This window comes from Mercenaria mercenaria, chromosome 3 (assembly GCF_021730395.1).
Source record: "Mercenaria mercenaria strain notata chromosome 3, MADL_Memer_1, whole genome shotgun sequence".
Taxonomy (NCBI): Eukaryota; Metazoa; Mollusca; class Bivalvia; order Venerida; family Veneridae; genus Mercenaria; species Mercenaria mercenaria.
In genome coordinates this window covers 101,660,188-101,686,403 of record NC_069363.1, presented here as the reverse complement: position 1 = coordinate 101,686,403, position 26,216 = coordinate 101,660,188, and the positions used below count along the sequence as shown (strand labels likewise).

Here is a 26,216-nt window from a genome sequence, read left to right as displayed (position 1 = left end):
TTTAGTGACAATGTTAAGTACTGTATTTTCAATATATATGGCTGTTGTTGGTAAAAGACGAACATCACTGATTCCTCCGAATGCCACAAATTTTATCTCGTTAGCATAACTTAGGGCAAAAAAAATTTGTATTCTTTTTCACACATCTAACTATATCTTGTGAAGCTATTGGCGCTGCAAAGCTGCATGGTAGATCTGCTATTATAATCTTTATACAACATCTAAAAGAAGTTTAAAAGCTATAGAAAATATTTCTATTTATGTGAACATTATGTAAGTTCTGATTGATGTTCACAGAGTTCAACTTAGATCTTAGGTATATTTGCTTCCAATTTATTGCTCATGTTTTCATAATTACAGCTTTTAGTAATATTTGAATGTTTTGACATTCCATTTATTACAAGTAAATATGAGTTCAGTACTCACTTTTATATGTGATGTTTATAAAAGATATCTGGATATATCATTTTAGACTGTTTTTTTTTTCTCTTATGTTCAGTTTGTATATTTCTTGAGATAAAAATTTTCCTCTGAAAGTTTTATTTAATTGTATTTCTTACAAGCGGCACGATATAAATTTACAGATAATCTGTAAATGCAGTTCTTTTGCTTTACATAAGTTGTCATTAGGTATTTAGGCAAGCTGTCATTGGCTTAAACCAGAAAAAAGCCCCAGTCAGGCCTCTAAGACTTTGATTTTTTTTCCGGCAGCCACTTGTTTCTTGACACTGTCACTTTGAGAGTACTCTTAATCTTCTTCTAGCCTCAAGTATGCATGAGGTGAATAGCATTGTTTTTGATGTCCAGCAGCACAAAAACTCCCCTACCTTCTTCACTTAATGTTGTAACCATGGGTTTATTGCTTCTTCGGTTTTGTTACTTGCCATTTTGATTTTGTAGAATTTTATTTTTCTGTTGCTTACTGTTATTAGCTGTTGATGGTCAGTTAAGGTATTTTGACTCAAGTTGGAATTCCAAGTGATTAATACACTGAAAAATCTTGTAAAGTAGCAGGTGAGTTTTAGAAAGTGCTATGGTGTTGCTAAGGTGTCAAGGGAAACTCTTTCTTTGTATCTAAATATAATTTTTACTTGACTGTGTTTTTAAATGTTTTAAATATGTCATAATCACAATTGATTCTGGAGTGTTTTTATGCCCCCGAAGGGAGGCATATAGTTTTTGAACCGTCTGTCGGTCTGTCAGTCTGTCGGTCTGTCCGCAATTTTCGTGTCCGGTCCATATCTTTGTCATCGATGGATGGATTTTCAAATAACTTGGCGTGAATGTGTACCACAGTAAGACGACGTGCAGTGCGCAAGACCCAGGTCCGTAGCTCAAAGGTCAAGGTCACACTTAGACGTTAAAGGATAGTGCATTGATGGGCGTGTCCGGTCCATATCTTTGTCATCGATGGATGGATTTTCAAATAACTTGGCATGAATGTGTACCACAGTAAGACGACGTGCAGTGCGCAAGACCCAGGTCCGTAGCTCAAAGGTCAAGGTCACACTTAGACGTTAAAGGATAGTGCATTGATGGGCATGTCCGGTCCATATCTTTGTCATCGATGGATGGATTTTCAAATAACTTGGCATGAATGTGTACCACAGTAAGATGACGTGCAGTGCGCAAGATCCAGGTTCGTAGCTCAAAGGTCAAGGTCACACTTAGACGTTAAAGGATAGTGCATTGATGGGCGTGTCCGGTCCATATCTTTGTCATCGATGGATGGATTTTCAAATAACTTGGCATGAATGTGTACCACAGTAAGACGACATGTCATGCGCAAGACCCAGGTTCGTAGCTCTAAGGTCAAGGTCACACTTAGATGTTAAAGGATAGTGCATTGATGGGCGTGTCTGGTCCATATCTTTGTCATCGATGGATGGATTTTCAAATAACTTGGCATGAATGTGTACCACAGTAAGACGACGTGTCACACGCAAGACCCAGGTCTGTAGCTCAAAGGTCAAGGTCACACTTAGACGTTAAAGATCATTTTTCATGATAGTGCATTGATGGGCATGTCCGGTCCCTTTCTTTGTCATTCATGCATGGATTTTAAAATAACTATGCATGAATGTGTGACACAGTAAGACGATGTGTCGCGCGCAAGACCCAGCTCCGTAGGTCAAAGGTCCTAAACTCTAACATCGGCCATAACTATTCATTCAAAGTGCCATCGGGGGCATGTGTCATCCTACGGAGACAGCTCTTGTTTTTTTTTTAAAAAACTCACAATTTATCAGTGAGTTTTTGAGATAGGAAAAAGTACTGTATATTCATTGATTGTAAATGCATTGGTTTTCAATATTTTACCAATTTTATCTCCTATAAAAATGTCAAAATTGAACATACCCTTATTCAATAGATTAAATGATGTCAAAGGTCTCTTGTGGAGATTTTGATCACTTATGAGAAGCTACCCAGTCAAAACAGTTTTCATGATTTATTGTATTTGCATAAATTTTTCCTGAGTGATGTCTATAACCTTCAAAAAGATATAAAGTCATTGCTCTCACATGGAGATAAATCTGGGTTCATATAGTCAAGCAGTCTTGTTTTGGTTACTTCCCTTTATAGTAAATATTCCATTTGTAAGGAAGTGAAGTTTCAGTATAGTAGAGACCAATACTTTCTTTTTTGAAGGAGAAATGCTGTAAAATTTATATTTTCTTGATGTTTGTACAATTTCATATGTAATTTAATATGAAATAAGGCAAAGCCTCAAAGCGAGCTCAAAGAAATCAGATTTAGCTAAAAATATTATGCATCATTTATTTGTCACAAAGAAACTATTCACTAGTCTAGTCACAAGAATTCAGGAGAACCTACTCACTTGAAAAAGTCTACATTTTGTGTCACCATACCTGTAACAGTGAATATCATACGTTGCAAAATTTATGGGAAGCCGGTGTCACGGTGACGTCATTACCATGTTCCCGTTTCTTTCTGCTTATTAATGACATTTTTTCCATTTTCTGGCCGATGCTTGACCTTTTAAATGAAAACAATATTTTTTTCAAACAACTGGAAATCATTCTTTCATTATTGTTGAGTGATGATATTTTTTAGCAATTGAATGAAGTTCTGTATTCACTCCAGAAAGAACTACTTCCTGTGAGCACCTTTCCGCTAGGGTACGCTTTTTAAAAACTTCCGACAAAACTTTTCAAATCCATCACCAAGTGTGCAAGTATACTTGCGTTATCGTAAAGCTCGATTCTCGAGCAGGCCCTATAGGCCTGCTCTTCGAGCTCGCTATAAATTACAAAATAAATAATGAATAGGCTTATTAATGTCTTGAAAAATAAATATGCAAAAACAAACTTCCAGGTTTTTCAAAGTTACAAGATGCTATAAAACAGATGGTTATGTTTTAACCCTTACCCTGCTATATTTCTATAATGGACTGGTCCATCTTCCAATTTAGGCAGTACCATTTATCATTTGAAGGGGTGTTTACTAAAAATTTACTGACTGAATAGTGAACAGTGCAGACCATGATCAGACTGCACGGATGTGCAGGCTGATCTTGGTCTGCATTGGTCCCATGGTCCCAAAGGCAGAATCACTTGCTGCCAGCAGGCTAAGAGTTAAAGGAGAGACCAACTTTATAGTCAGATATTAAAATTTATAGTTAAGTTTTATGTAAAGATAGATGGTAGATAAGATTTGTGACCATATAAAAATGACCAAATTCTGTATGTGGACATAAATGTTCTATGTACTTGCTTTCATTTTAGCCCGCCTGTTTGCTCAATAGGGAGAGCGCAGATCTACGAATCTCGGGCAAGGCTTTTGTTCTCCTTGATGATTTGATAAAAGACATGGTGTCTGAAATCATTAGTCCTCCACCCCTGATTCGTGTGGGAAAGTTGGCAGTTACTTGCAGAGAACAGGTTTGTACTGGTACAGAATCACTGGTTAGGTTAACTGCCATTACATAACTGAAATACTGTTGAAAAATGGTGTTAAATCCAAAACAAAACAAAAATGCTTTCATTTATTACAGTGACCTAGTTTGTGAAAAGCTCAATGTGAAGACGCAGCTCTTTGCAGAACAGTTTGTCTAGGGCAACTTACATTTCATTCAGTAACATATTTTTAATTTGACTATTTCAAAATTTTGCAAGACATGAAAATCTCAATTTGCTCTTCTCTGCATGTGCTTATATTGAATAGAGGATTTTAAGGAAAACGTGATATTTTACGGTCTCACTATAAAAGGTAGCTCAAATATTTGTAATGAATACAGTAGATTCTTAGTCAAAGAATAAGGGCAGGTTAACTGACCAATGTAACAGATTTAGTAATGTAGAAAACCTAATCAAAATTAGTGAAATAAATGAAGTAATCATTTTATTAGCTCATCTGATTTTTTGAAAAAAAATGATGAGTTATTGTCATCACTTGAGCGGTTGTCGGCGTCGGCGTTGCCTGGTTAAGTTTTATGTTTAGGTCAGTTTTTCTCCTAAACTATCAAAGCTATTGCTTTGAAACTTGGAATACTTGTTCACCATCATAAGCTGACCCAGTATAGCAAGAAGCATAACTCCATCTTGCTTTTTGCAAGATTTATGGCCCCTTTTGTACTTAGAAAATATCAGATTTCTTGGTTAAGTTTTATGTTTAGGTCAACTTTTCTCCTAAACTATCAAAGCTATTGCTTTGAAACTTGGATACTTGTTTACCATCATAAGCAGACCATGTACATCAAGAAACATAACTCCATCTTGCTTTTTGCAAGAATTATTGCCCCTTTTGGACTTAGAAAATCAGTTTTCTTGGTTAAGTTTTATGTTTAGGTCAGCTTTTATCCTAAACTATCAAAGCTTTTGCTTTAAAACTTGCAACACTTGTTCACCATCATAAGCTGACCCTGTACATCAAGAAACATAACTCCATCCTGCTTTTTGCAAGATTTATGGCCCCTTTTGGACTTAGAAAATATCAGATTTCTTGGTTAAGTTTTATGTTTAGGTGAACTTTTTCTCTTAAACTATCAAAGCTATTGCTTTGAAACTTGCAACACTTGTTCACCATCATAAGCTGACCCTGTACAGCAAGCAACATAACTCCATCCTGCTTTTTGCAATAATTATTGCCCCTTTTGGACTTAGAAAATCATTTTCTTGGTTGAGTATTATGTTTAAGTATACTTTTCTCATAAACTATCAAAGCTATTGCTTTAAAACTTGCAACAGTTTTTCACCATCATAAGTGGACACTGTACATCAAGAAACATAACTCTATCCTGCTTTTTGCAAGAATGATGGCCCTTTTTAGACTTAGAAAATCATGGGTAGGACAATATTTCTATTATACAAAAAAAATCAGATGAGCGTCAGCACCCGCAAGGCAGTGCTCTTGTTGGTATAAGTATAGTATCTAATGAATAAAACAAAACTTATTTTCATTGCCTTTATGGACAAGTCAGTCTGGTGAAACATAATTACGAAAACCTTGTGATACATACACTTGGTCAGGTATTACTGTCATATTTACTGGCCGTATTAACTAGCCGATCTTTCAATTTTTGACCTAAGGCGATTAATCAGGGAAAATCAGATTGGTTTTCAAGTCTACCTTATTTAGGATTAAATCTACCTTCAGTTGTGGAATAAACATTTGTTGTATAAACAGATTGGTGAGCAAACAAATTTTAATGTTTGTAACAATTGACAGCAGTCATGCGGGTAAAGCCAAATATCGCAATTAACCTGCAGTTTTAGACTATCATATATCAATGAGAGTAACTTAAGGACGTTAAACTGCTATTCCTAAAAGATATTGTATTTCATAATAATTTTACGGAAAAAAAAATCTTCATGGAGATAAGTAACAAAAGCCGAAGCTTTAGTTGTACACTAGGATTAACATACTTCTGTTTTGGATAATGCTTTCGGACTTAAATGATTGGAACGATGATTAAATAAACTGGAAACAAGAGAAAATTGTGAGATGGCGTAACTGTTTTCAAAGGAGATAGTTTCTTATGTGACAGATATTTGTAGCTAGGTTTAAACTCATACAAAATGCAACAAAAAAGATTGTAAACATTGAGAATGGTAATTACTTGTATAATTAGTGGCAATTAGCAAAGATTTTGCTGAATCTTTGAAAGTTGAGAATAAACTTGTTTGGAATGTTTGCTTTTACTATTTTTGGAGAAATGTTAGCGAAGTTATCTAAGCCAAGTTCTCATTTCCTACAGTCTGAAATACTTTCATTGTGTGTGTCACAACTTTTATCATATACTAGAATAATATTATCTTTACTTTCTTCACAAGAAAATTACTGTAGTTGACAAAAGAAAGAAAAGCTTAATGTCTGTTTACAGAATAAGCTGAACTTAGTACCTGTAGAAATTTGACATTGAATTTAAGCCGTTATTGTAAATTTTGATGGACATTTTTTGGCATGCGACATTTTGGATGTTTGTCAAGGTTAAAAGTTCGGATATTTTTGAATAAGTTGTTTTAATTTAGCATCAGTATATTATTCTGATTGTTCATGTGTCTTTAATCGGAATTTATATTTTGTTTGTCGTCAAAATTAAAATGACTGTATAATTGTACATTTTGGATTTATATTATCAGAAAAGAAAAGAATACTGTCTGTTGAAAATTATATATTTGTCAGAAATGACAGCTGAGGTAAATTCAGTGAAAACAAATGTTGAAAAGGAGAAATTTTGAGATAATATCTGCATAGAACTAATATTACTTTTTCAATTAAGGACAGTATAGAATTATTGAGTCCAAAAGAACAAATTGCAGATTTCATTCTCGAGGTGAATAACATTATGATGATAGTTTTAAAAAGATAAATAATGATGTAAACATAATTATGTTTTCGGACATTTTAGGAGAATGTAACAAAACTTTGAAAAATCTATTATGTGGGAGCTAGTGCATTAAATGTCAGACTACATTCTATCAAATTTGTATCAAGTAATAATGTTGTGGATTTCACCATTGAAAGGCTGATAGAATTTTAACCTTTAAAGATGATACTAAATGTTTGACTTTTCAAATAAATTTCTATACTGCAGTGAAAGTGTTTCTTAAAAGGCTATACAAAATGTAAATGTTGTAAAAGTTACAATAGACGAATCAATATCAAAGTCAAACAAATTTCGTTCTGCAAAGATGGAAATATATACAATTTAATTTGTGCATTTTGTATGAGGTTCATTTAACCTGCATTTTATAACTTTTCAGATTTGTTGACGTTATTTAGTTCACTTTTTTTTTTTTACTAAGTGGTTTGCACCTTTTGGAACTGCAGAAATGACTTTAAAGCGGATTTTGTAATTGTCAAGACAGGGAATTACACATTCATACAGAAAAAGATAATTTCCAGAGGTTGTGCGCTATTTGTGAAATTAAAATTTAAAGACTTAACTATCGCTGGATTAAAAACTATGCACATTCTTACTCTTGGATGACACTAGGATTTGGTACGTTGCCGAGGTTGCAGTTTGTGTAGCTATAAATAGCCTGATTGCAATCAGTGACCTTGAGTAGTCTCAACACAATGCTAGTATCTGGAAATGGACGTCCACGAACTTCAGCATTGTTGAGGCAGAACCATTCCACTCTGCGTTGTATATATGGTGCTAGATGTTCTATAACATTACTAGGTCAAGACGAGACGACGCCTCGATCACGACCGTCAACATCATCTAGTAATTTTAGAAGAAGTAGCAGCTTTCAGACGTAATTTTTCTTCTTCTATATTTATAACAATGAAAGGGAGTTAATCAGTGAGGAAAGTTTTAATGATAGTCTGTAATTGTTATGTCCCTTATTTCTAGTAGGCTACAAGCCTGACAGCTGGTAGATAAATTCTTTATGCTTGCATGCAGTATTGTGTCTTGATTCAAAAAAGTATTTCATGAAAAAGAAAAACATAATTACATAACTATAATTGAACTTTAAATTGTTCTGCACCTCAGTAAGGCTGTTTGTAGACTAAGTGTAAAGTCATTGACACTCAAATCTTTAAATGTCGCTTCCAAAACTTATCAAAAAGCTAGTTACGGCATTTTGGAAATAAGACGATGTTGTGTTCAGAAATTAGAAGCCTCCCTACAGCTCTCACATGAAGCTTATATATACAGCCATCTTCGTAACATGTAATTCTTTCATGTGAGGAAGACATAGAACTAGTTTGTAGGAGGTCGTTGATTCTACCCATGTTCTATCCTGTGCCTGATAAATGCTCTTGAGGGGCACTTGGGTCTTCCTTCACAGTCAATGGCTGGAAAGTTGTCATATGACGTATACTTTTGTCAGTGTGGTGTTAAATCTATCAAAAACAAAAGAAACACTTTGTACATGTTGCTATTCAGAAGCTGGCGGTCTTTCAAGCTAACTGGTAACTAGTACACCTTTTTCTGTTGAAAGCAAAATTGAAAAGAATGTAAATAAAAGTCTATGAGATTTCCAAGCGAAATTTGAATTTTGATTCTCTTATCAATGCTATGATTTTTTTATGGGACTTGACAATTCACAGTTATTTATTTATTTTTAGCTCATCTGATTTTTTGAAAAAAAATGATGAGTTATTGTCATCACTTGAGCGGTTGTCGGCGTCGGCGTCTGCGTCGGCGTTGCCTGGTTAAGTTTTATGTTTAGGTCAGCTTTTCTCCTAAACTATCAAAGCTATTGCTTTGAAACTTGGAATACTTGTTCACCATCATAAGCTGACCCTGTATAGCAAGAAACATAACTCCATCTTGCTTTTTGCAAGATTTATGGCCCCTTTTGTACTTAGAAAATATCAGATTTCTTGGTTAAGTTTTATGTTTAGGTCAACTTTTCTCCTAAACTATCAAAGCTATTGCTTTGAAACTTGGAATACTTGTTCACCATCATAAGCAGACCCTGTACATCAAGAAACATAACTCCATCTTACTTTTTGCAAGAATTATTGCCCCTTTTGGACTTAGAAAATCAGTTTTCTTGGTTAAGTTTTATGTTTAGGTCAGCTTTTATCCTAAACTATCAAAGCTATTCCTTTAAAACTTGCAACACTTGTTCACCATCATAAGCTGACCCTGTACAGCAAGAAACATAACACCATCCTGCTTTTTGCAAGATTTATGGCCCCTTTTGGACTTAGAAAATATCAGATTTCTTGGTTAAGTTTTATGTTTAGGTCAACTTTTTCTCTTAAACTATCGAAGCTATTGCTTTAAAACTTGCAACTCTTGTTCACCATCATAATCTGACCCTGTACAGCAAGCAACATAACTCCATCCTGCTTTTTGCAATAATTATTGCCCTTTTTGGACTTAGAAAAATCATTTTCTTGGTTGAATATTATGTTTAAGTCAACTTTTCTCATAAACTATCAAAGCTATTGCTTTAAAACTTGCAACAGTTTTTCACCATCATAAGTGGACACTGTACATCAAGAAACATAACTCTATCCTGCTTTTTGCAAGAGTGATGGCCCTTTTTAGACTTAGAAAATCATGGATAGGACAATATTTCTATTATACAAAAAAAATCAGATGAGCGTCAGCACCCGCAAGGCGGTGCTCTTGTTTTATTTTGATGTTATCAGTTTGAAATGGAAGCCGAGGGTATTGACAAGATTACTGAACATAATAACGATGGCTCTTGAAATGTAATTTTATTTACACTGTGATAGAGACATCGAATTTAATGTAATTTTGTGGTTATAAATTATTTTGAATCTTGTTTTAACTTGTTGCACGCTAAATAGCTGTCTTCAAATTGTTTAGCTTTTAGATTAAATATCTGTCACTATCTCCGTCAAGTTATTTAAAAATTGTGTAATTTTATGTTTATCCAAACCAATGCAGAGAAGACCGAGTATGGTTAGAATTTATTTTGTAATTTGAAGAGATGTAGATAGAATTATATATGCAGATTGGTGAATAGTTCAGTAGACTGACAGAATATTCGTTGGAGACGGCATACAAAATTACTTGATTTGAAAATAAGTGTTGTGTTATCTTAGATTTCATGCTAGTTTCTTTTTGCCGTTTTTAAAGTTTTTGACAGTTCTGATATGCAAAAGTGAAAAATTGAAAAGAGGTTTTGAAAGGCTTTTTATTCCAAATATCAATATGTATACGCAGTCATATATATATAGCATATTGAAAAGAATTTGAGGAAATTATATTTAGTTAAAACCGTGTGCTGCTTTCATTAAAGTATTGGATATTCAATAACGGGGTTCTATTTTACGATGAATAGAGAACCCGGCAGGAGCAATTACCGATCATGGGTTACATTATACCTGTCACTTACCAAGAACACTTGAACCATAATGTTTAACTCTCAACAGCTCAGCGAATTATTATTCTCACTGTTTACACAAAAATGTGTGCATAACAAATTAATATGTTAATATAATTCACCAAGCACATGGAAGACACAAATGTATGTTTGTCGCAGTTACGTACGACTTCTAGTGAAGGATTAATGTTGGTAAGAGAAAAGTCAGAGAGTCTGCTGATGAACAAGGCGTCGTTTATTTATCCGGAATGTCCGTGGATGTTCCCGGTACGAGTGAAGACAATACGGCGGGTGTAGTAAGTTTAAGTTGCTTCACAAATATTTCGTAGAAAATACATCGCAAAAGTTTTTAAGCTACCTTGCAGTTATCGCAAAACTTTTTGTTTAATTGGATTGTAATTTTTATTATTGAAGCTAAGCACTTGGAATGACTTAGAAGACTCTGTAAGAAAATGTTGTTACTATTTTTTTTGATATTTGTTGGAATTATTTATAGTACACTGGTCTAAGAAAGGGAAATTGCTTTAAGACATTAAAGACTAGTTATCATGGGATATCATTCAGTGGAAGATTAGAAGTTCTTAAATATCCGTTGCTGGAAATAAATTATTGTGTTTTGTTGTGCACCAAGTATTGCAGATGAAGTCAGTATTGTTGTTCAACTTATATTGAAAATTGATAGTGTTGTTAAAAGTCAGTGTTGTCTTCAGAAGTATAGATTTTGAGTTGGTTTTGTTGTTGAAGGTATAGATTATAGAACTAAATTCAGTACTGATGTTAAAGGTTTTGAGTTGGCAATTCACAGAGGAGGGAGTATTTTTACAGAAGTTTTCTTCTCAATTTGCTAGAAATAAAGGAATTGACAAATTGATGCACTGAAGAAGTTGCAATTTCAATACTTGTATGTTTTGGGCAGGTGTCAAGTACCACGTGAATTTCACTTTGTCTTAAAAAATTTTATGCTAAATTTAATGGAGTTACATGCTACTTGCTTTTTTTTCTACAAATTAAAGTATATGAATAACTTAGAGTGTTCTGAATTTTGACTCCTCAGGTGCTTATTGAAATAAAAAATGAAATACTAAAGGGAGTAGGGGAAGGGGGTGGGGGAGGCGAATCTATACAAATACGTAATTGATATCAAATTTGAACCTCTCTGTTATCAGTTTTGGTTGTTTGTTTGTTTATTTTGGGTTTAATGCTGTTTTTAACAGTATTTCAGTGATGTAACGGCAGGCAGTTAACCTACCAGTGTTTCTGGATTCTGTACCAGTAAAAAACTTTAGTTAATTAGGAAGTAACTGCCAACTTCCCCACATGAATCAGAGGTGGAGGATGAATAATTTCGGACACAGTGTCTTTTATCAAATCATCATGGAGAACATAGGCCCCGCCGGGGGATTGAACTGCGCTCTCCCTTTTGAGCTAAACGGACGGGCTCTTGTTATCAGAATGTTACTGTAGCAATAAATATTGATTGTTTAAGATCCCGTAGAAAATGAGGCGGCTTTATTTAGTCTAAATTCCATAATATACTTGCTGATCGGACTAGGTAACAAGTGAAGCTATTGATTCTGGATAATTGGCTAGCTGAGACATTGATTTTTCAATTAGTTAGAAAAAAGTCTTAGTCATGGTAGGGTGTTACATATTGCTGTTTGACTTAACTTTCTGGCATCTGCTGCAATCACTATGTTACCTTTCTGTACTGGTTGCTAAGTTACCAGATTTCTAAGCGCTGTTGTGATGTTAGTACCACTGTCAAATATGGCAAATACTTAATAAATGGTGTCAGACAGCAATATGCATATATTTTATGAAAGCTGAAACATCATTGCTTCTTGAAATACAAGACAGAAGTCACCATATATAACATAATTATTGTGTCGGTGTGATGTTTTAAACCAACAAGGTTGCAATTTTGACAGTTCATCAATTTTTTTTATTGTGTCTTTTTATAACACGTGATTCATATATATAAAACAGAAAAAAATGACCAAGTTCTCAGAATAATTTTTCAAGTTTCTGTTGCTAACTGTACTTCCCTGAAATTGATTTATTTTCAAGGTATCTAAGTTCACTTTTATTCCAGTCCCAGGGTTTTATTTCGGTCATTTCGGTCATTACAATTAAACATTGATTTCAAGGTCTTCATTTTTATTGTTTCTATAATCAGTCCCTGTCTATATTTAAATGGCACTCGTAACTTTTAAATGATATTGCGTCAATTAAAAAACGTATTTTAAGTAACATCCATACAAGAAAGCTATGTTTTAGACATATTGATAGCTCATAAAGTTCATCTTCATTAAAAATTCAGGAGATGTTAGCAATCTTGGTACATCGTTTACAGCTTTGAGTCACGTAATATAATACAGATGTGATAACTTTTATAACGATTTCAGTTCAGTTCTGAGCAGGATGGAGACAGTGTTGCAGTCCAGGCAACGCTTGGTTCATAGTACCGAACGGGGACTGGTCAGTCAGAGGGTTGGATTACCGTTAATTACGCCTGTTCTAAAAATAGAAATTGTTATTCCTTACAGTTCATCCAGTACACCAACAGTTCCATACTCAACGGCAGATATTCTATATGGGAATGAAGTAAATGGAAGTCGGGGACAACAAAATGAGGATGTACGTCAGAACAGTTTTGGAGACATGGAAAAAAGTCGAGAATTGGCACGGTCAAGATCGAAGGAACTGGAACAAAATCCAAACAACAGACGACCTAGTAGTAAATCAGGAAAACAAAGGTCCCTGACAATAGATTCAGGTAAGTCAGTTATTTCATTGAAAAGTTCTATTCTGTTCCATGCATTTAATAAACCAGTGCAGTGAAAATCAATGCCATGTATTTATTTTCAAGTTCTGTTTGAAGTTGACAATAAATTTTGATTAGTTTTTACCCCCGCAGCAGAAAAAAGCTTCCTCTTTCACATTTAATATTTATGTAAAATTTGCAAAAATTAATTTAAATAGTATAATGGCTTAACAGTTAAAACATGTATCCTGCAAATTTGTGGACTTGGCCTGAAAAACTTATACAAGTGCTGAAAGCAGGATACCCTTTAACCCTTACCATGCTGGACATGATTGGTTTTTGCCTTTGTGACCAGTGTAGATCATGATCATCCGTGCAGTCTGATCATGATCTGCATTGTTCGCTGTTCAGCCAGTATCTTCTTGGTAAGCACACCTTTTAACAGTTAATGGTACTGTCCAAATTGGAAGATGGACAAGTTCATTATAGAAATTTAGCAGGATTTTGTTTAACCCTTAGCCTGCTGCAGGCGAATTTAACAGCCTTTGCAAACAGCTTGGAACCAGATCAGACGCCGATTAAATCGGCGTCTGATCAGGTTCCAAGCTGTTTGCTACTCTGACAATATTTCTTCCAATTTTGGAGCAAACTGAATGAACTTTACAATTTTAGCAGACGACATTTCCAGCAGACGACAATTTATCTAGCATGCTAAAGGTTAAACTTGGCAGAATGACAAAGCTGCAGTGTACAAAACCCATAACTTTTAGTTTTCTTTTACCAATAAAAACTGGAAAGTTACCATATGGTCCATACTGTGTAAAATGTAGCAAAAAAGGTTTTACCCAGTCTGTAAACATGGTAACATGTTCAAAGTCAATAACTTAGATAAGAATACTGTTTCCAGGGATCCATAAGAGATTGAAATGTTTGCTGTTTCAAGGAAGTGGATATCAAACATGTTGGTTGTAACTTATAACTTAATCACAACTAGAAAGATAAGAGCTGTAGCATAGATTCAGACCATGTCAGAATTTGACTGCAGTTACAGCAGTTACTAAATAAGATGCAGCTGCTGGTTAAAGTCCAAGAAACAACTAGTTATAAGTGTAGTTACCTTTTGAAGAAAAAAACAAAACACAAAATTGTATTATTTTCAGTGGTTCCATTCGACAAGGACCGTGAAGATCCTTTACGAAGTCTTTCATCAGCGCTACCTCCAGCAAAACCGTCGCATCATTTTCGACCAAATGGCATTAGAACTAATATCATGAAACCAGATCAACTTTACTCATCTAAACCAAATGGTGCTGTACCAGGTAATGTTCACAAGTTGAATAGATGTAAAACAGTGGAAAAAATGGTTTTCTTTGATTTTTGAGGATGTCTACTCAGGATGCCCTTAAGGTTCTGCCTTATTTTTATGCCCCCAAAGGGAGGCATATTGTTTTTGAACCGTCTGTCGGTCTTTTAGTCTGTCCGCAATTTTCGTGTCCGGTCCATATCTTTGTCATCGATGGATGGATTTTCAAATAACTTGGCATGAATGTGTACCACAGTAAGACAACATGTTGCGCGCAAGACCCAGGTCCGTAGCTCAAAGGTCAAGGTCACACTTAGATGTTAAAGGTCATTTTTCATGATAGTGCATTCTTGTGTGGTCCATGTCTGTCATCCATGGATGGATTTTCAAATAACTTGGCATGAATGTGTACCACAGTAAGACGACGTGTCACGCGCAAGACCCAGGTCCGTAGCTCAAAGGTCAAGGTCACACTTAGACGTTAAAGGTCATATTTCATGATAGTGCATTGATGGGCGTGTCCGGTCCATATCTTTGTCATTCATGCATAGATATTAAAATTATTGGGCATGAATGTGTACCACAGTAAGACGACGTGTTGCGCGCAAGACCCAGGTCCGTAGGTCAAAGGTCCTAAACTCTAACATCGGCCATAACTATTCATGCAAAGTGCCATCGGGGGCATGTCTCATCCTATGGAGACAGCTCTTGTTTTCTCTTTAGACGTGCAGGCTGATCTTGGTCTGCACTGGTCGCAATGGCAAAATCACTTGCCGCCAGCAGGCTGAAGGTTAAGAACCAAGGTATAAATATAGATGTTGCTTAAAAACTTCATTGACCCATTGATTATGTTGGCAGCTGGTGACCTTCAAATGTTTGTTGTAGACAAGACCATCAAAGGAACAGTTTATTGCTCTATATTCAGTGATCAATAATGGAGGACAGCAGCCTTACCTTGGTGCTGAATGATCTCTATAGATTCTTTAAAATAGCAGCATTGACCTTGATCAAGTAAACAGTATATACTTTCATACTGAAATAATTTTACTGTATTACACAGGAGATTTGGTGGTTGAGTGGATAAGGTTGTTGGATTTGAAACCCACTTGCCCCACATCAATGTAGGTTTGAAATCAGCTATGGGTTTAGAGAAAGTTGCCAAGTAGGCTTTTTAAAAAATCAGTAAAATAGTAACTAAAATTTCAATGTCTTCAGAATCGGATTAAACTTGGCAATCTTTCTTATGATAGACAGAGAGAGCCAGTCATTATTTCTTAATTGTTGTGTTATGATTACGTTTCTATGTCGCAATATATGAATCATTTATGAAAATATGGTAGTTAAGCAGATATAAAAACACATGCTTAGTATTTATAATTGATATGAATAAGCACACCTGTCATTATTAATAGGTGGCATTATGTAACATTTTTTATGCTATAACTTCTTTTAAAGGGACTAACCCATAATTATATATTGGGCCAAAAATGATTTCTCTCAAGAAGCCAGAAAAAGTGAGTTATAATTATTGACATAAGATTTTTGCAGGATATATTCTTATAAATAACCAAAAATATTGTGCAGAAGGTAGTAAACCATTGCAACGCCTTTGAAATAATGCAGTAGATTTCCATCCTGCTTGCATTTGTACCATTCTATGCCAAACTTGGTGGAAATGATTATCTTAAAAACTTTCACCTAGTCTAAGGGCGAGTAGCTTTAAAGTAATTAAATGAATAGATGAATTGTGTAAATTTTAAATTCTTTTAATTGATGTAGGTACTTTCAATAACATACAGTAATATATAAACAACAGAAGCTTTTAATCTGTAATAAGGTTAACATGTATAATCTATTCAGAAGGTCGAAGTAATGGACAAAAATAAATATACTGGACCAAGCTTTTTTAGAAAGATTTTATTCATTTAAATCTTATTTAAACAAAACATGCATTGAGTACCGATATACCATTTAAATCGGCTTTAAATTTGAAATATTCTTAATGCACGGCTTTTAGACTTTGCACAATAGCCGTATAACAGTAATGTATATTGATATATCGGAGTTGAGACCGTAACAGTTCATGTAGAAATCGGTGTAACAATAGAGGCAGTCATTAGAACATTGTCATTTTTAGCAATAGGATATTGAAATTACAAAATTTTAAGACTTATTTCATGAAAAAAGTGAAAAAGGGATTGACAAGAACAGTTGTGTTGTATATGTTAAGAAAAAAATGGCTAATTATTCGTCCAGTACGAAGATGACTCGGGGAGCAGCGGTACGATTGGATATACTCAATGTTATGCAAGGTTAGCGTATAAACAATTTAAAGGTTATCGGTCATAATTATTGATACCATCTCGTTTATAATAGGAGTAACTTAAGTGATTGAGAAAAAATTGATCACGCTGGGGTAATAAATTCAAGATCTGTATGGGGTATGTATACCTCAAACACTGATAAGATTGAGTTTTTCTCTTTTATTGGATCGGATATAGTTTAAGTTCAAATAATTGTGGCTATAATTTGCAAGCTTTTGAATGATTAATTGGCTTTTGGATACAAATTGATTGAATAAAGGGTAAAGAAGGTTTGAATTTAACAGATAGATTGGTTAACTTTAAAATACAGAACCTGCAATTTTCATAAAGAATTTTGGAAGTATTTTGTGAAGATATTTTTCAGGTTAAGGTTAAAAGGTTACAAAAATGAACTGGATTTTACTATAAGGTAACTATACAATAATAGCTGTCTCATAATATTGACATGGGTGAAGTTCATGCATTTGAAACTTTTTAGCATATCAAAGTATAATTGTTTTATAGGTCAAGTTGACATTGTTATGTCAAAAAACTGATGAAGTCCAGTGGATTAAAGACTATTCATACAACATTTTTAATTTATATGGCATATTTAATGCCCTTTAGTATCATTTTCTATATTCATGCAAGTGAAATACATACAATATTCACATTTAAGGATTTAGAAAAAAGCTGTCACACCTAGTGTGCAGGTTCATTTCCTCTGCCTTAATGAATTGCAGGTGTGAAACATTATTTTATTATGCCCCTAAAGGGAGGCATATTAGTTTTCAACTGTCCGTATGTTTTCGTTCGTTAGTTTGTTCGTTCGTCACAATGTTAACTTTTTTCATGAAGGCACTTTACTCGCGAACCACTGCACCCAGGACCTTTAAACTTCACATGCTGATAGTACTTATTGAGTATACTATCCCTACTGACTTTGGGGTCAAAGATCAAGGTCACAGGGGCCAACATTAACTTTTTGCATGAAGGCCTTTTACTCGCGAACCACTGCACCCAGGACCTTCAAACTTCACATGCTGATAGTACTTATTGAGTATACCATCCCATCTGACTTTGGGGTCACCAGGTCAAAGATCAAGGTCACAGGGGCCAACATTAACTTTTTGCATGAAGGCACTTTACTCACGAACCACTGCACCCAGGACCTTCAAACTTCACATGCTGATAGTACTTATTGAGTACATCAACCCTACTGACTTTGGGGTCACCAGGTCAAAGGTCAAGGTCACAGGGGCCAAGGTTAACTTTTTGCATGAAGGCACTTCTCTCGCCCTAAAGGGAGGCATATTAGTTTTCAACTGTCCGTCTGTTTGTTCGTTCGTTAGTTAGTTTGTTCGTTCGTCACAATGTTAACTTTTTGCATGAAGGCACTTTACTCGCGAACCACTGCACCCAGGACCTTTAAACTTCACATGCTGATAGTACTTATTGAGTATACCATCCCTACTGACTTGGGGTCACCAGGTCAAAGATCAAGGTCACAGGGGCCAACATTAACTTTTTGCATGAAGGCCTTTTACTCATGAACCACTGCACCCAGGACCTTTTAAACTTCACATACTGATAGTACTTATTGAGTACACCAACCCTACTAACTTTGGGGTCACCAGGTCAAAGGTCAAGGTCACAGGGGCCAAGGTTAACTTTTTGCATGAAGGCTTTTTATTCACGAACCACTGCACCCAGGACCTTCAAACTTCACATGCTGATAATACTTATTGAGTACACCACCCCTACTGACTTTGGGGTCACCAGGTCAAAGGTCAAGGTCACAGGGGCCAAGGTTAACTTTTTGCATGAAGGCGTTTTACTCGCAAACCACTGCACCCAGGACCTTCAAACTTGACATGCTGATAGTACTTATTGAGTACACCACTCCTACTGACTTTAGGGTCACCAGGTAAAAGGTCAAGGTCACAGGGGCCAACGTTAACTTTTTGCATGAAGGCTCTTTACCCAGGACCTTTTAAACTTCACATGCTGATAGTACTTATTGAGTACACCAACCCTACTAACTTTGGGGTCACCAGGTCAAAGGTCAAGGTCACAGGGGCCAAGGTTAACTTTTTGCATGAAGGCTTTTTACTCACGAACCACTGCACCCAGGACCTTCAAACTTCACATGCTGATAATACTTATTGAGTACACCACCCCTACTGACTTTGGGGTCACCAGGTCAAAGGTCAAGGTCACAGGGCCAACGTTAACTTTTTGCATGAAGGCACTTTACTCGCAAACCACTTCACCCAGGACCTTCAAACTTCATATGCTGATAGTACTTATTGAGTACACCACCCCTACTGACTTTGGGGTCACTAGATCAAAGGTCAAGGTCAAGGCGCTGCGGGGGCATTTGTCACCATTAGTGACAGCTCTTGTTTTTTTAGCTCACCTGTCACGTAGTTTTTGTGATCACCCTTCGTCTGTCCACAATTTCTTGTGAACAAGATAGAGACAACATTTTGCAAGCAATTTTGATCAAACTTGTACCAAACGTGTATTGGCATGATATCTCAGTTCCTTTCAAAAACTGGCCAGATCCCATCATGGGTTCTAGAGTTATTGCCCCTTAAAGGGCCAGAATTTGCTATTTTTGTGCGTCAACAATTTCTTGTCTGCACGATAGTGGTTTCATTTATGATTTTATTTTAATCAAACTTGCACACAACTTGTATAACCATAAGATCTTGGTTCCTTTCTTGAACTGTCCAGATCCTATGATGGGTTCTAGAGTTATGGCCCCTTAAGGGCCAAAATTAGCTATTTTGACCTTGTCTGCACAATAGCAGCTTCATTTATGATTTGATTTTTACCAGACTTGCACACAACTTGTATCACCGTAAGATCTTTATTCCTTTATTGAACTGGTTAGATTCCATCATGAGTTCCAGAGTTATGGCCCCAGAAAGGGTCAAAATTAGCTATTTTGACCTTGTCTGCACAATAGCAGCTTTATTTATGATTCGAATTTAATTAAACTTGCAGAAAACTTGTGTCACTACAAGATCTCAGTTCCTTTCTTGAACCGACCAGATCCCTTAATGGGTTCCAGAGTTATGGCCCCTGAAAGGGCCAAAAATAAGCTTTTTTGACCTTGTCTGCACAATAGCAGCTTCATTTATTATTCGATTTTAATCAAACTTGCACACAACTTGTATCACAACAAGATCTTGGTTTCTTTCTTGAAATGGCCAGATTCCAGTATGGGTTCCAGAGTTATGGCCCCTGATAGGGCCAGAATTAGCTATTTTGACCTTGTCTGCACAATAGCAGCTTCATTTATGATTTGAATTTAATCAAACTTGAACAAAACTTGTGTCACTATAAGGTCTTGGTTCTTTTCTTGAACCGGCCAGATACTATTATGGGTTCCAGAGTTACGGCCCCTGAAAGGGCCAAAATTAGTTAGTTATTTTGACCTTGTCTGCACAATAGCAGCTTCATTTATGATTTGATTTTAACCAAACTTGAACACAACTTGTATCACCATAAGATCTCGATTCCATTTTATACGCCCGAAGGGACATATTTTGTTATCACCTCAGTGTCCGTCTGTCTGTATGTCTGTTGGTTAGCAATTTCCCTTCCGCTCTGTAACTCTTGAACCCCTTGAAGGATTTCGAAGAAACCTGGCACAAATGTTGACCTCATCGAAACGACGTGCAGAGCACATATTTCGGATGGCTCACTTCAAGGTCAAGGTCACACATAGGAGTCAAAGGTCATACAACTTTGTTTTGTGTGTATATTGCTCTGCATTTGCGTCGATTGCAGTGCTCTTGTTTTTATTTGGCAGATCCTTCTTTTGTTGATTTGCAATAAATTTTTTTCAGTTACTTCCCTTTTATGTTGCTATAAATAGCTTATTTAGTAACTTTTTTATTATTGGCCATAGGGAAAAACAGAGACCACTTTTCTGTGGTACAACATGGATGGTACCTCCAATTTTTAGGTGTATTTTGACATATCTGTACCTTGTAAGAATTTTTTTTTCTTTTTGGTTAAATTCTTCCCTTTGTTGTTCCTGTCCTTTGGGCTTCATCAGTCAAAATTTTGCTCCTATCCTCCTCTGATGTAATCCTTCAGGCATGAAACTACTGGCCTGATTTGAAAATACTTTTATTCGAAGTAACTTTAAGAAAATTTCAAAGTGACTTTAAGAAAATTTCAACTACATTTTCTCATAATTCTTTTGATTGATCTTGATTATGATTTTTTGCCCTTCTTGTCCTTAAGTGCAGTGATAACAGGTGAGCGATACAGGGCAATTTTGGCCCTCTTGTTGTTTTTTTATGCCCCCGAAGGGAGGCATAATTATAGTTTTTGAACCGTCTGTCTGTCTGTCGGTCTGTCAGTCTGTCGGTCTGTCCGCAATTTTCGTGTCCGGTCCATATCTTTGTCATCGATGGATGGATTTTCAAATAACTTGGCATGAATGTGTACCACAGTAAGACGATGTGCAGTGCGCAAGACCCAGGTCCGTAGCTCAAAGGTCAAGGTCACACTTAGACGTTAAAGGATAGTGCATTGATGGGCGTGTCTGGTCCATATCTTTGTCATCGATGGATGGATTTTCAAATAACTTGGCATGAATGTGTACCACAGTAAGACGATGTGCAGTGCGCAAGACCCAGGTCCGTAGCTCAAAGGTCAAGGTCACACTTAGACGTTAAAGATCATTTTTCATGATAGTGCAATGATGGGCATGTCCGGTCCATATCTTTGTCATTCATGCATGGATTTTAAAATAACTATGCATGAATGTGTGACACAGTAAGACGATGTGTCGCGCGCAAGACCCAGCTCCGTAGGTCAAAGGTCCTAAACTCTAACATCGGCCATAACTATTCATTCAAAGTGCCATCGGGGGCATGTGTCATCCTACGGAGACAGCTCTTGTTTTATTTAAAATTTCTTTTTGTGTTACAGGTATACAGTTTTTAGACATGTTGATGCTATAGTACATGTCATGGTATGTTTTGAATGCACATGTTAATCATGTAATTTCAGATGTAATATATATTTTTGCAGGTCGAGATCAGGATGACCTTGTTGCCATGGGAACGCTATGGAGCCCAAACAACAACAGCTCGGGGCAGCCACCACCAGTAGGATCGTCATCAGCTGTTTCACATCAACAACAACAACAGCAACAACAAAGTAGCAACAGAAATAGCAGTGTATCGAACAGTAACACAAACTCTTTTCCATCCAAAGTTGTGTCGTCATCCAGTAGTGTTAATCATTCTATGTCATCGTCAAATAATACACTGAACACTCAACGCAAGTACCCAGGCAATAATATACGGCCGATTCAGGTGCAGAACAATGTCTCAGGGAGAAAAAATAGTAACAGTACAAAAGAACAAGAAGGTTGGTACTTTGTGAATATTTTACAAGTGTTACAGTCAGTAGCTGGCTATATTAATTAGTAGGCAAGTGTTGGGAAAACAGGTTTCTGCAATAGGTCAGGCCTTCTCCAATTGGTCAGGCCTTTATATTTAGGGCAAGCCTTTGCCTGTGTGTCAAGCCATGTCCAGTAGGACAAGCCTTGTGTCCAGTACTAGATAGTGTGACAGTTGACATAATATTATGACCTACTGAACCTGGAAACCATCTTGAACTTGGAATTGACCATCAGCTTTCAGCCTTCATGTCTGTCGGCCAATGTGTTGTACAGATATTGGCAGCAATTGAACCGTATTACTTTAAGGTTTACTTCTCAACCAGAGTCAAATAACATTTAGCTTCTGACCAGGCATTGTAATTTAAAAAAAATCTGTAAGGTCCTTTGAAAGGGAATAGCACAATCAGCAGACTTGGTTCAATTGAATCTGTTCATGAAAAGTTCAACAGCTCTAAAAGTTATATATTTCTGACAAGCGTTCTTACGTTATTGAGCTGAAACAATTTTCAAGGTCAAAATGTTGACCTGTCTACTGACATACATATATATATATTTCAAGAAATGCATTTTTAAGAATGACAAATATAGATCTAAGCATTTTCTTGCAGCTATTTCTTTCCTTTGGAGGGTGGGGGTGCAAAATATGTGTTTATAGTTAGAAGTATATCATTATAACCAGTATTTCCTGGTTGAAAATGAATATTTCTTTTACGATGCAGAAATTTTAAAAATTTTAATTGATTACTAACATGATAATGTTTTTCAGATCCAAAATATACCGACCCAATGATTGGTGCTCCAGCCTCGTTCCAGCAACGGATAATAGAACTAGGTGCTCTAGAAGGTGACACTGTACGCTGGGAACGTTCAAAACGTTTGAAGAAAAAGAAACAGGACCGGGACTCTTGAGAAAACATTGACCTAGATAATGCTGTGATAATTTATTTAAATTCTTGGGCTAGCCAACCTCACTTTCTGCATTTTATCGTAGTGTGATAATTTAGACAGAAATGGCTTGTGTCAGTAAGTCTGAATATTTATAACGGATCGGGTTGGTTTTCAATTGCATGGGAAGGAGAACAGACATTTAAAACAATGCTGTGCTCTAAAGGATGAATCAGGAAGGTAACTGCCAACATTATGAAGAAGATGTGTTTGTGTCAGACGGTAGAGACATAAGTAATCGGTTGCTGATGGAGGGCGCACTTGCTGTGATAAAATATAGTATAGATTAAAGTTAGGGCTGTGATCGGTCCATATTAAGGACAAGAAATTAGCATTAAAAACTGATCCTATGTTCAGTAAATATAGGACTGTTAATCATATAAGTATTGCAGTGTTTATTATACTAAAATACTAAACATGGAGTAAAGATTTTAGAGTAAATTCCACCTGAAGTTTTGAATGGCAAACAAATTTCAAATTTTAGATCCTGACTAAAGATGACAATGTATGGAACTGTGGTTTTTAATGAAAGTTCTGTAGATGAGATTTTGTGGAAACTCTTATAGCAGTTTCTTTACAGTCTTTGAAATGAGGTCTGTACTGCATAAAGTCTACACGTGCATTTTGTGGCATTTCTTTATATTTTAAATTTTGTAAATAGGAAGAAATTTTGTTTCTTCTTAATTTGTATATGCAGACATTTAGATAAGAAATTGATTTAGCATCTTGGTATAATATTGATGGAAACAGTTGTCTTGAAAATGATGACCAAAATCAACAATTCTCATGTTGTTGTTTTTTTATGAATATTTAATATTTCATAACAAAATGTACTGAATTTTTTCATTCTAAATATGAATTATTAAACTCTGCCGGGAAAGTGGCTTTTTACCTTTACCTTTGAAAAAGCATTTTTCAACCAGTACCTTCACTTAAAACATGAGAGAGGCTGATGTTTAATACTTGTTCATTTACAAATTTTCTTACATATATTTCACCAAGGTCTATAATATTTAAATTTAGAACATTTCAGATTTAAGGAAAGTTAGATAAAACAAGTTCATAAAACTAACTTTTTGAAGTCTTTGCCAATCCAAACCATTTAATGCACACATTTTAGCAGCTGTATTGAATGTTAATAATGTATAAATGGGGACTTCTCAACTTCTCTTTCAGTTAATACGAAGTTTTGACTTTATTTACTATAGTGTGGTTATTAGTAACATATTGTATTTAAAAAATATCTCTGTTGATCATAATAAAATCTATTTATTTGTAGATTTATGCCAGTATTTCTCACAGTTTTAAAAGCGACCTGTGATATATTTTGCTCAGTATACGTGTATGTTAGCAGTCAGTAGATGGAAAAATCTAAATATATTGTATTACGTTTTGACTGTATCGACTATTCCAATTCTGTATGTGTGAAATACATTTTTTGTTTGATGTACATGTACATAAGACTGGTTGACTGAGCAGAGTTTTCATTATTATCGTTATGTTAAATGTAACGTAACTGTACATGATTTCACTCTGATAATATGTCAGAATAATAGTCAAAAGAAGTGCTAAAATATTTCATCCAATATTCACAATGAGGCCATCTTTGAAACATTGTTTGTTTTCCATGCTCCATTACAAACCAACCAAAATTGCCTGCCCCTACCAACAATTGTTTTTGACCTCCGAGTGTGACTTTATTATTAGTATGAAGATCAAATAGCCCTTTTCCCCTCTTTCACTTGAAGGAGGCAGTGGGTTCGCTTCTTGGACATATAATACCAAAGACATGAAAAATGGTATGTTGTTCCCTTGTTTGGCAATGGGTACTAGAGGAATGAGGTGTCAAGAGAAAAGCTGTAAACCTTGTTTGAAATGCTGTAGAATTCTATGAGTCTACGTCATTGCACAGCAAACAGTTCTTCATGGATGTCCTATGTAACTTTTTAGTAAGCTACATTTTTTTGTGATTTTAAGTGATGTCTATAAGAAACCATTTAACCACTTTGAATACTAGTCTAAAGTTTAACACTGTGTGTTAATGTAAGTTGTATTGAATAATTGGTACAAAAGATTGTATTCACCTTTCAATTTAAAATCGATATATATTTTATGTCTATAGATTTGTTTAAATTACAATGTGTACTGTCTGCCTTTGTATTCCTGATCTATATTACCTGGTTTAAATTGATTATGAAATTTTAGTATTTTGGAAGTAATTGCCACCTTTCTCTCGCTCATATTGATTTTTGATCATTTTGGCTTATTTTTACATAGGTACATTGATTATTACAATAAAAGAAGAAAACTTTCTATATTCAGTAGAATTTATTGAAGAGTTTAAAATTTTCCCAGAGTTAGTAGTTTGGAAGCATAAATATTCTACACACTACTTTGCACAGTTAGTTCTGATTTTTGAGAAGTGATTGTGCAGGTTGGACTAGAATAGATGTTGACTGAATGATCAAATTACAAACTATATACAAATTTGTTGCTTTCAGAGTCTACAAAGAATATAAACAGATACAAAAATACTTTGATGTACGGATCTGAGTTGTTTCTGAAGACCAGATATTAAACTGTTATGTTATTATATGAGAAATACATATATTATGTATGGATGATCATACAAGTTACGGTATTAAATATTACATATTATTTACCTTTTTAATTTATAATTATAAAAAGAATGTTATTGCATATGATTAAATAAATATTATAGAATTTCCAAGTATTGTAGTTTTTTGTTACTTTGCTTGCAGTTTCTGTTTACTAGTCCTCAACCGGTCATGCTTGCCCCCAGTCTGTTAGTCACTCAAAGTGGCATATTGTTGTAACTTTAAAGGTACAAGATATTGTTTCATGAAACCTGGTACATGGCTAGATTGCAATATTGAAAATATGCACATCCTTTATTTTGTTTCTTTGAAAAAAAAATGTGGTTAAACAGTAAAAAATAAAACAAAATGTGACAAAGTAGGATCCTGTTATAACTTTAAAAAGTACCAGACATTTTTTTCCTCAATTATTTGCTATCCTACTCGATATGGTGTCAGTATCACACCTTGGTTAAAGCTTTTCATACCAGTCCATATTTTGACAAAACCTTTTGTCATAAAGCCTTTGAACTTTCACCACTTGTATACCATCAGCATGTTCAGTTTGAGGCAAGAGCACATAACACTGT

General features: G+C 35.2%; 1 protein-coding gene across 6 annotated transcripts in view; it reads left to right on the top strand.

The window, feature by feature from the left end:
* The window catches only part of LOC123523816 (putative uncharacterized protein DDB_G0279653), a 132,553-nt gene extending 106,792 nt beyond the window's left edge, over nucleotides 1-25,761 (top strand). For all 6 annotated transcript variants that reach the window (XM_045301522.2, XM_045301518.2, XM_045301520.2 and 3 more), the window contains 4 exons: nucleotides 12,827-13,056; nucleotides 14,205-14,363; nucleotides 21,709-22,050; nucleotides 22,851-25,761. In XM_045301522.2, coding sequence (XP_045157457.2) covers nucleotides 12,827-13,056; nucleotides 14,205-14,363; nucleotides 21,709-22,050; nucleotides 22,851-22,993 — 874 coding nt within the window. In that variant the 3' untranslated portion in view covers nucleotides 22,994-25,761. The remainder of the gene's footprint in view (nucleotides 1-12,826; nucleotides 13,057-14,204; nucleotides 14,364-21,708; nucleotides 22,051-22,850) is intronic.
* Nucleotides 25,762-26,216: the final 455 nt, after the last annotated feature.